The sequence below is a fragment of the Gracilinanus agilis genome, chromosome 1 (genome assembly GCF_016433145.1).
Source record: "Gracilinanus agilis isolate LMUSP501 chromosome 1, AgileGrace, whole genome shotgun sequence".
In the NCBI taxonomy this organism is placed as follows: domain Eukaryota; kingdom Metazoa; phylum Chordata; class Mammalia; order Didelphimorphia; family Didelphidae; genus Gracilinanus; species Gracilinanus agilis.
Window position 1 is genome coordinate 144,794,032 of NC_058130.1, and position 11,555 is coordinate 144,805,586.

The 11,555-nt window shown below is 36.4% G+C and overlaps 1 protein-coding gene across 1 annotated transcript in view; it reads right to left on the reverse strand.

Moving 5' to 3' along the window:
- Positions 1 to 10,159, reverse strand: part of SLX4 (SLX4 structure-specific endonuclease subunit) — a 46,392-nt gene extending 36,233 nt beyond the window's left edge. Inside the window, exons 1-4 of the mRNA XM_044657996.1 lie at positions 9,666 to 10,159; positions 8,564 to 8,788; positions 7,044 to 7,230; positions 6,434 to 6,649 (exon numbers count right to left, since the gene is read on the reverse strand). Of these exons, the coding sequence (XP_044513931.1) occupies positions 6,434 to 6,649; positions 7,044 to 7,230; positions 8,564 to 8,788; positions 9,666 to 10,089 (1,052 nt within the window). The 5' untranslated portion in view covers positions 10,090 to 10,159. The remainder of the gene's footprint in view (positions 1 to 6,433; positions 6,650 to 7,043; positions 7,231 to 8,563; positions 8,789 to 9,665) is intronic.
- Positions 10,160 to 11,555: the final 1,396 nt, after the last annotated feature.

Here is an 11,555-nt window from a genome sequence, read left to right on the forward strand (position 1 = left end):
AATAATTGAATGAATGTTTTTGAACTTCACTACATGGGGTGGGTGAAAAGGACTCTGGTCTAATACTTGTGGAGTCCAGGATGTTATAAGGGGATTTTTAGGAAGTAATAAGGGAATCTTGCAGAGATGTAATAAGGGACTGAAGCTAGGATAATAAGGGTTTAGGCTATAGGTAGTAGCTGGTTGGAATAGGGAATAAGGCAAGGCAAGGGATCCAAGGCTGGAGGTAATCAAGGGAATAGACTAGGTAGTAGGGAAATTAAGGCAATATGGCAGATGAGGAAGGTACAATGATGAAGGTTGGTAGTTGAGGTGGTAGGAGAAATAAGGGAATGCCTGAGTTTAGGGAATATAACACTGAGGTACCAAGGGTTGCAAGAGAGAGGATGAATTAATCTAAGGCAGGCAATAGCAGCAGGGAAACACAGACTGGATACTCAGGTTAGAGACAAAACACTGAAGGGAAATAGACTGAGCCCTTCAAGTAAAAGGACACTTTACAGAGCCAGGTTAGAGCCAGCCAAGAACTGCTTGAAATTGACTTGAGGTTTCTAGTCAATTTCACAGGAAGGGACTAGAGGCAGTATTGAAGTTACACTTCCTCCCAAAATGGATACCCTCAGCTTCCCTCAAACTCCAGAGAGTATGTTATTCCTCTCTCTCCTCTTCCCTCTCTTATTAATCAACTAATGAAGTAGCCAAAAGGTTTTGATTAAAGACCAACGGGGTTTATTGTCTTCTAGGGTAGATTGGGACCGGGTAGAGGATACAAGGTAGCCCTAACAGCCGCTTAGAGAAACTTCAGGTGGGGGAAGGGAGGCAAGAATGTGAGACTGAGAAAGGACCTGCCTTAACTCAGCTCTCAGGTTTGTAATCAATGGAGTTAGGAAAGTTGGATACAATGATTCAATAGATAATTTGTTACAAGGGTAAGCCCTATTTGACTATTTAAAATATCAAGTTTAAACTAACACTTTGAACTACCCTCCTTTCAAACCCTCACAGAAATTCAGGCAGGGAAGGTAGGTTAGGGAGATTCAAAGGAAATAACTAAGCTAACAAATTTTGAAGAGAAAAGCTGCAAAATATAGGCCAGGTTTCAATTCAAAGAAGGAGCTCAGATGGACCCTGGTTCTCTCCACGAGTTCCCAGGACCAACTGTCCTTTTCCCAAGATTCTAAACTCCTTAACTGACAGAAGAACTCTGCAAAGCCTGCAAAACTGTTATGCCCCCTCTCTGCACCACAAGGATGGCATTCAAAATCCCCTGGACCAACTTGAAAGATCCTGGAGAAAGTCTGTGCAACCTAAATCCAATAAAAACTCTGTAATTCCACCAGAAATTTCCATTATAACCTGGAGTCTTTCAGCCTACTTAAATGACCTTTACTTAGTGTGTCCTGTATAAAAGTTATCCTTTTGGGCAATGTAGAAGGAAGCAAATGGGATCAGAAACCACAACCTGAATATAAAATGAAATCAAATATATAGCTGTAGAATTCTTCCTCCAAACTGTATCTGCCAGCTAGGTGGTGCAGTGAATTGAGTGCCCAGCTTGAAGTCAAGAACATTCATCTTCTGAATTCAAATGTGGCTTTATACTTATTAGCTATGTATTACTGGGCAAGTCACTCAACTCTGTTTGCCTCTCTTTCTCCATCTGTAAAATGAGCTAGAGAAGGAAATGGCAAATCACTCTAGTGTCTTTGTTAAGAAAACTCCAGGGGGCAGCTGGGTGGCTCAGTGGATTGAGTCAGGCTCAGAGAAAAGAGGTCTGGGATTCAAATCTGGCCTCAGATACTTCCTAGCTGTGTGACACTGGGCAAGTCACTTAACCCTCATTGCCTATCCCTTACCACTCTTCTGCCTTAGAATCAATACATGGGGGGCAGCTGGGTAGCTCAGTGGATTGAGAGTCAGGCCTAGAGATGGGAGGTCCTAGGTTCAAATCTGACCTCAGACACTTCCCAGCTGTGTGAACCTGGGCAAGTCACTTGACCCCCATTGCCCACCCTTACCACTCTTCCACCTAGGAGCCAATACACAGAAGTTAAGGGTTTAAAAAAAAAAAAAGAATCAATACATAGGATTGATTCTAAGATGGAAAGTAAGGGTTTAAAAAACAAACTCCAAATAAGGTCACAAAGAGTCTGACATGAAATGACTTAACAACAAATGGCTTCTGCACCCTTGCTGAAGTATTCAACAAAAAGTTCAATGTTCCTTTAAGAACATCAAATTATTACTGTTTTTACTAATAATGAAGCTCTTCATATGTATATTTGCCTTTTTTCGTTCTGTATTTAAAAAATAAGACATTTTTACCTATGTGAGACATTTTAGATGTATTTTTATTATACAAAGGAATGGCTTAGATAAAGCCTCAAAATGACTAATATGGGTAGGTCCAGACAACTTTGTTTCTATCATCATCTTTTGTTGGTACTAGCAGGTGCCAGACATCATTGTGATCAATACCAACATTTATACGTTGATGGACCAGGTGAAAAAAGGTAACTGCCTTTGTCCCCTTATCCCCTACAACCAAATTCTCCCTGATTTTTGCTTGAGCATTAGCAGAAAAGAATTCTCAAATAAAAATGAGCCTGATAAACTTAGCTGAATTAAATACTGAAACCTATTGTATACAGTAGAGGAGAAAACCTTACTTTGCCCTCAGATTTGAGTTGTCTCTACTCCAGAAAAGAGAACTTATTTTCCTAATTGCAATCAAATTCTACTATACTAGCATTAAAACGGTTAATTCATGCAAATATCTTTCTGAGGGACTCCAAAAATTCTATTTAAAATTCAAGTGATTGAGAACTGTTGTCACATCTGGCTGATCTGCAATTCTGGCAATTTGCCTAGTATTAATAGATAGGAAATTTGCCTAGTATTAATAGATAGGAAAGTGGGGTTGTTTATATTAAAGGGGAAACTTTACAGTTCAACAAATTAAATTGCATAACCACATGAATCCTTTGTCATTTGCATCTCACTTAGGATGATGAGAGACAAAGAACCATATGGAAGGGGCAGCTAGGTAGCTCAGTGGATTGAGAGTCAGGCCTAGAGATGGGAGGTCCTAGGTTCAAATCCGGCCTCAGACACTTCCCAGCTGTGTGACCTTGGGCAAGTCACTTGACCCCCGTTACCCACCCACTCTTCCACCTAGGAGCCAATACACAGAAATTAAGGGTTTAAAAAAAAAAAAAGAAAGATATGGAAGGGCTACCACTAAATGATTCCAGACAAATAATTTCAAATTTAAAAGCACCCCAGAGGACAAAAATCTATAATATGCTATTTGTTTCTTATGAGGATGGTTTATTCCCTCCTCAAATAATTTACTCTTTAGTAAGAATCATGTGTCAACTTAATACTTTAAAAAAGGTGGCCCTGCTGCAATGGGGAAAAGTTAGAAGCCTTCCCAATAAGATCAGGGGTGAAGCAAGGATGCCCATTATCACCACTATTATTTAATATTGTATTAGAAATGCTAGCTTTAGTAATAAGGAAAGAAAAAATAATTAAAGGAATTAAAGTAGGCAATGAGGAAACTAAACTATCACTCTTCTCAGATGATATGATGGTATACTTAGAGAATCCTAAAGAATCAACTAAAAACCTAGTTGAAATAATTGATAGCCTTAAAGTTGCAGGATACAAAATAAATCCACATAAATCATCAGCATGTCTGTATATTACCAACAAAAATGCCTGGGAATCTACTTGCCAAGGCAAACAGAAATTATATGAGCATAATTACAAAACGCTTTTCACACAAATGAAGTCAGACCTAAACAACTGGAAAAGTATTAATCGCTCATATGGGTAGGCCGAGCTAATATAATAAAAATGTCAATTCTACCTAAATTAATTTATTTATTCGCTGCCTTGCCAATCAAACTACCAAATAATTATTTTACAGAATTAGAAAAAATAAAAACAAAATTCATCTGGAATAACAAAAGGTCAAGAGTATCAAGAACTAATAAAAAAAAAATGTGAAGGATTTACCAGATCTCAAACTGTACTATAAAGCAACAATCATCAAAACAATCTGGCACTGGCTAAGGAATAGAATGGTAGATCAATGGAGCAGATTAGATACACAGTATACAAGAGTAAATGACCTTAGCAACCTAGTGTTTGATAAACCCCAAAATTGCAGCTTTTGGAATAATAACTCGCTCTTTAACAAAAACTGCTGAGAAAATTGGAAAACAATATGGCAGAAGCTAGGCATAGACAATATCTCACACCTTATATACCAAGATAAGATCAAAATGATATGTTTTAGACATAAAGAATAATACCATAACTAAATTAGGGGAATACAGAATAGTTTACCTGGCAGATCTTTGAAGAAGGGAAGAATTTATGACTAAAGAAGAGATAGAGAATATTATAAAATGTAAAATGAATAATTTTGATTATATTAAATTAAAAAGGTTTTGTATAAACAAAACTAATCTAACCAAGAGTAGAAAAACTGGGGGAAAATTTTTATAACAAATATCTCTGATAAAGGTCTAATTTCTCAAATGTATAAAGAACTAAATCAAATTTATAAGAATATAAGCTTTTCCACAACTGATAAATGGTCAAAGAACATGAACAAGCAATTTTCAGATGAAGAAATCAAAATCGTAAATAATCATATGAAAAAATGTTCTAAATCACTCTACTAGGATTAATTAAGCCATAGGGCTAATGAGGACCATTTGGAGTAACTGGGATCTTAGCAGCTAAGGACAGGGTAAAGAATAGTGGGCAAAGTTTCTTTAAGGCCAGACAGAATCTTGGGAAGGGTGCCTATTGGAATTCTGGGTAGCCTGAGTGAGGTGGGTTTTCCAACTGTCTATGGACTCCTGGAGGTTTTTTCCGTAGGAGGAGGCTGGTGTTTCGGTTCCCTGTAACACTGAAAAAACCCAGTGGCAGGTGATGGAGAAGAAGAGGTTGGAGCTTCTAGACTAAGTTTGTGGGGGAAATCAACAGAAAAGAGAAAGAGAGAGACTGTTTTCCTTTGTGTGTTTGCTGAGAGGGCCAAGCCATTTTCTAGCCTGTTTAGGCTGAAAAGCCTAGGTAGGCCAGGAAGGGCTGGCAGGGGGCAGACAGTGAATAACCAAACTGATTTAAAGCTGAAAGAGATCTAAGGAGACAGTAAACTTATTTATATAACTGAGAGGATTAGTAATTAGCATAGCTGATTTAGTAGGAGGGGATGTGGCAAAATTGGGACACTAATGCATTGTTGGTGGATTGGGAACTTGATCCAACCAGTCTGGAAGGCATTTTGGAACTATGCCCAATGGACTCTAAAACTGCATTCTTTTTAATCTGGTAATGCCACTACTGGGTCTATATACCAAAGAAATAATAACAAAGAGGAAAAGACCTACTTGTACAAAAATATTTATAGCTGCTCTTTTTATGGTGGCAAAGAATTGGAAATGGAGAGGATGCCCATCAACTAGGGCAGTGATGGGCAAACTTTTTAAATAGGGGGGCCAAAAGAAAGGAAATGCTCATCTGTCAGTCTGTTTCTAAGGCAACTATTTTGAAGTTTCAGTGTATTATATCCTACTCATTGTATTCGTCAGATTAGGAATAATGTCATTAGGCAGACAGAACATTTCAGGGGGCCACATCTGGCCCACTGGCCATAGTTTGCCCATCACTGAACTAGGGAATGGCTGAACAAATTGTGGTATGTGTTGGTAATGAAATACTATTGTGCTATAAGAAATGATAAGCAAGATGTTTTCAGAAAAAGCTGGAAAGATCTGCTCAAATTGATGCAAATCAAAATAAGCAGAACTGAGAGAACACTGTAAACAATAATGTCAATATTGGATGATGATTATCTGTGAAAATTTGGCTACTCCAAGAAATGCAATGATCTGGGACAATCCTGAAGGATCTTTTTTTTTTTAAACCCTTACCTTCCGTCTTGGATCAATACTCTGTATTGGTTCCAAGGCAGAAGAGTGGTAAGGGCTAGGCAATGGGGTTTAAGTGACTTGCCCAGGTTCACACAGCTAGGAAGTGTCTGAGGCCAGATTTGAACTTAGGACTTCCCATCTCTAGGCCTGGCTCTCAATCCACTGAGCCACCCAGCTGTGCCCTCCTGAAGGTCTTACGACAGGGAAGGCTATCCACCTCCAGAGAAAGAACTGTGACAGTTGTCTTTCACATTAGTATATTTTTGGTTTTATTTTGGTGTTTTGATTATGTATGACTTTGCTCTTAAAACAATGACCAATATGGAAGTATGTTTTGCATGACAATAAAAAGGTGACCCTGTATATTTGATTGATTTCTCAAAAATTTTCTCTATAAAATAACAAGCTATACTTCCAGTTTTAATGAAATAAAGGATAATATCATATCATTATTGAGCTTCTTCACTATTTTTCTGGCTCACCTTGATGCTGATGGGAAGCACTCATCAGGCTGAAATGTCTGAAGCCTGACTGCTTGGACTAGTTGCTGTGGAGAAACTTCCATCTTGATTGCACATTGTTTCAAATGACTATTTCTGCTCTTTAAAGTAGTGAATGGTTTGCCACAAATTGGGCATTCTGGGATCTTAGGTGCAACAGAGATAGGTTCCAATGATTTTTCTGACTCATCTAAGCATCTACAGAAGAAAACCCAAAATAAAAATTCCATTATAACATAATGCATTATGAAAAAGATCTAGATATGCTGGTCAATCAGGCATGAAAACATTTTACAACAAATAGTAAAAGTCTGATATAAATTGTGTGCACAGTTGTAAAGAATCTCTGTACAAGAATTAAGTAGTCTTTAAGACTTATGATGTTATGAGGTTAGGAGAAGGAAAGTAGAATTTCATTCAGTGATATTTCCATTAACAAGTGTTCTTTTCACAAAGTATAATTAATATTAATGTTGTAAAGCTTCCAAGATCAATATCATGGTGAATAACTGATTTTAATTTTGTTACAGCCCTGAGGTGGCTGTTAATCTAAATGGTAAACTAGAGATGTAACAATGTAAGCTGACCGAACCTGTTAACATGTTGTTCCCTTCGAGTAGCATTCATTGCTGAGAGATCCTTTTGACATATTTGGCAGAAAAATAAACCCTCCTGCTCCAGACTATCAGCATTCTGAGGGGTCTCCTGGCCAAATTCCTGCTGCAAAGCCAAGGCCAGAGCTGCATCACTCTCAGTCACTGAAAGTCCTGGAACATTTCCTAGGAAAAAGAAAAAAAACCCTCTTAAATGGGAAATTTCTCTCTAGAAATTTATATTTTTAAATCATGGCATCATAATGGCAGTAGGGGAGGAGTAGCTAGGTGGCTCAGTGGATTGAGAGCCAGGCTTAGAGATGGGAGGTCCTAGGTTCAAATCTGGCCTCAGGTACTTCCTAGCTACATGACCCTGGGCATGTCATTTTAAACCCCCATTGCCTAGGTCTTACCACTCTTCTGCCTTGGAACCAACACATAGTATTGATTCTAAGATGGAAGGTAAGGGTTTAAAAATATAATGGCAGGAGGGGCCTTAGAGATAATCTAGTCTAATCTTTTCATTTTATAGATAGTTTTTTAAAATATTTTCTTTGCGACCCCAATCAACACTGAGGAACTTTAGACTATAACATTAGTTCACTAGCTAAAATTTTATAAGTCAGGTAATATATTCTGCAAAATAATAAATGGTTTAATCTTGGTCCCAGCCTAAAGAGAAGGAAGCATATTTCCTCCTCTCAATAGATAAGTATTAAATTTACTAAAATGACAGTTTACTGTGATTTATTAAGGGTGAAGTTTGTGCAAGATGAAGATAAATGGTTTAAAAAATTAAAGAAAAAAATGGTAAATGGCTCCCTCTAATTTCACGTGTGGCCAAATGATAGGCCAGTGAGTACCACTAAGTAGAAAACTATATGCACCAAATTAAGTGACTAGAAACTTTGACTACTGCAATACTAAGGCTCTAAATTTCCAGGGCCTGCCAAGAATTTCATGAGGGCAAAATACAGGAATAATAAATCTAAAGCACTTGCCTTTTATCTTCCTTCTTTCAGATAATATATAGTTATAGACACTAATTTGAGACTGGGAAGCAACTGTTCTCCAAATCTAAATTATTTTCTTGAATCTCACTCTCTAATAGTATGAAGTTTTTACATCTCAGTCACAAGGGGCAAACTTTGAATCTATTTGACTGAAATTCTTCCCTTATTTAAAAGACAAAATATGATTGATATCTGGAGGACAACAACATCATCTGCATGATATATCTGATATACATCAATGACATAAACAATTCTATTCTTGAGATGGCTCTCCAAAAAATCCATCTCCATAAACAATGTTAACACTGACTATTGCTCTACGTCTAACACTAGACTGATTAAACCATGCCTTCTCCATTTATATTCTCTTAACAGAAAGGTGGATTCACACTGCTTAGGGTGTAAAGAAAAATGGAAACCACTTCAAAGAAGCTGAGAAAAGATACCAAGAATCTTATCTTTTGTTCCCTAGTTGTAACTTCTTGACTATTCAGAAGATACATTACCATTATTCAGGGTATCCTCCTCCTGACTGGATTTTGGAGCATTTTCTTTAAGTATGGTCTCAACTGAACAACTTTCAGGGTCATGTTTCAATTTTTCTGGACTTGTTCTCTTGAACTGCTGCATTTTTTGCAATACCAACTCTGCTGCCCGAGGTTTGGAGACACTTGGTAACAGAGTAGTCAAACAGAATGATTCTGTCTGAGAAGAGTCATCTGGAACACCTACTAATGGAAGAAAATATTTAAAACTATTCCTCTTACGTGGAATAATACAATTCTGTTCTAAAATACAAGGTAAAGCAATGGGATTTTAAGAATGGCCTTCACTGACATATTCTCTGACTCCTAAATCTGAATAGGAGTCTTTATTAACAAAGGTTTTGGAGCTTTCCTCACATATCTAGTACTGATACTAACCTAAATGTCCAGCCTTTTGCATCTCTAGAGTTCCTTTTCTTCTAAAGATGGCAAAATATTTCAGGACATCATCTAAGCTTCATGACATCTCTAAGAGATAAGTTGTACTGATAAGTTAAGAAACAACAGTGGTAAATATGACTTACCCAAGAAAAATTAAGGTGAGAGCTAAAAATTGAACCTGGAAGTCTTTATTCTTGATACACTATTCTAAGAACCCCATAGCTCATTTCTCAGTTATTCATGATTAAGTATGTATGCATGCCTGAGAACCAAAAGCACTGTGGTAAAGGGAAAACAATTACAGAATGAGAAGATAAATTAAAGTCAAACTAGAGAAGTAAGGAGATAATTAAGAATTTCTAAAGAATATGATTCCTCCTGGATACATTCAAGTGACATAGTAGAAACACTTTCTCTGTTCTAAATTAATTAAGTCATACTAATTTACTGAATTTCAGAATCAGACATATGTAAAAGAATAGTTTATCTTCATGACCACATAATTTCTATGCAAATATAGTCATTTTTAATGTAATATTACCACAGTGTAATATTACTATAGAAAATCTAGAATGAGAAGAGTCTCAAAGGTAAAATTTATATGAAGCAACATTAGTAGTAGTAGTAACAGAATAGTATTTTTCCATGCAATACTTTTTAGTAAGAGTTTTTATTTGGTTACCTGTCTGGTTTTTTGGTTGACTCAGTTGTGGCACAGGCTCTTTCTGGGTAGCTGCAAGTATGTCTTCTTCTCTTTCTGAAGTGGGAACCACTTTACTTTCATGGGAAGTGACTTCACATTTTCCTTCATTCCCTGGTGCCAGACCTCTCTCCCCCAGCTTCGTTTTCTTTCCTGTAGTGGCATGGCTGATTTTGGTCTTAGGAGGAAGTTTTGTCCTTTTCAATTTGCTTTTTGTTTGACAGCTACTTTCCTCTTCCCGAGTCCTTGTTTCTCCCCGGCCTTCTTTGACCCCTTTCTTTCTCACTCTTCGCAACAGTTTGGAGCATAGTTCATTAAAATCATCATCTGACTCATCCATCAACTGTTTTTTAACACATTCAGATTTAACACATTCAGATATCCAAAGGAGAATCAGTACACACATGCATAGATGAGAATATGAGCAAAATTGTGAGTATAAATCAATTTAAATCTTGTCTTTAATTTTATGCTTCTGCTTTTCCCACAGAGACACTTTGATAGTATACATATATATATACATATATCTCTATGATTCAACAAGAGCGAAATATATTTCTTTGCTCTCCATAGTAGTTTAAAACATTTCTCTTCAGTCTGGGCATTAAATTAAGCACAATCTATCCCTCTGTCAAAATTCACATCTGGAAAATGCTCTTGTTTTCCACCATGAACTTCTAAAGTAGAACTTCTAAAGTAGAATATGTACCTTCTTGGAAGTGAGGTGATGATCTAAGATCTCCATGGCAATGAAAAAAACTTGGTTAATTATGGAGAGTCTATCTTAGCATCTGTAGGGAACAAAAAATATTTAAATGTAATTGATAAGTTTTGTCATTTTATGCCATTCCTTTCAAACAAAGGCTGGAGCTTGAGGTGGGGAACAGAGTTTTCACAGCAGCAACATCCCATTCAAAGCACTGAGGTACTGCTAAAATAGTGTTAAAATTGGCACTAACAAAAAAAACTAACTGAAAAATCAGCTGGCAAAACCAGACCAACATTTTCTATCATATACCACAATAAATTCCAAATGGATATAAGGATTAGCTATAAAATAGAGAAGATGATGCACAGGGTAAGAGTTCTCAACCAGCAAGGGATACAGGTTCACAATAGACAAAACAATAATGGTTCTATAAAATTGAAAAACTTTTTGTATAAACAAAATATAAATATTTAGTTAAACGTGGAAGGAAAACAGTTAACGAGAGGGATATATTTTGCTGATAAAGATATGATATCCAAGATATAAAAAAAAAAATCTGACCATATAAAAACAAGATCTATTCCTGGTAAATGGTTAAACGATATGAACAGAAGGTTGTCAAAAGAAAAAAGGAAAACTATCAACAACTATATGGGGGGGAAAGTACTAACAATTACTAATTATTAGGGAAATGCAAATTAAAATAATTCTGATGTTCCTTATACTCATCAGATTGGCAAAGATGACAAAAAAGGAAAATGTTGTAGGGGATGTGAGAGGACAGGCTCACTAGAATGCTGATAGTAAAGCTGTGAACTGTCCAGTCATTTTGGAAAGCAATTTGAAAATATATACCAAAAGTCACTAAACTATTTGATCCAGTTATCTACAAGAAAGACAACAAATGACTTTATTAAATAAATATTAAAACAAAACTCAAAGGAAATTTATATTTTTATCTTTGTATCTCCTGCACAAAAATAGTATAAGAACACATTAAGTTCTTAATATGTGTTTGTTGAATTAACTGAATCAAGTTAACAAGTTTCTTCAGTATTAATTGGCATTAAAATGTGGCTCAACCATACTGAATAATTTAAGTACTAAACTTAAAAAGCACACCAAAAATCTCTTAGTTGATGATCCTTTTCCCAGTTTTCATT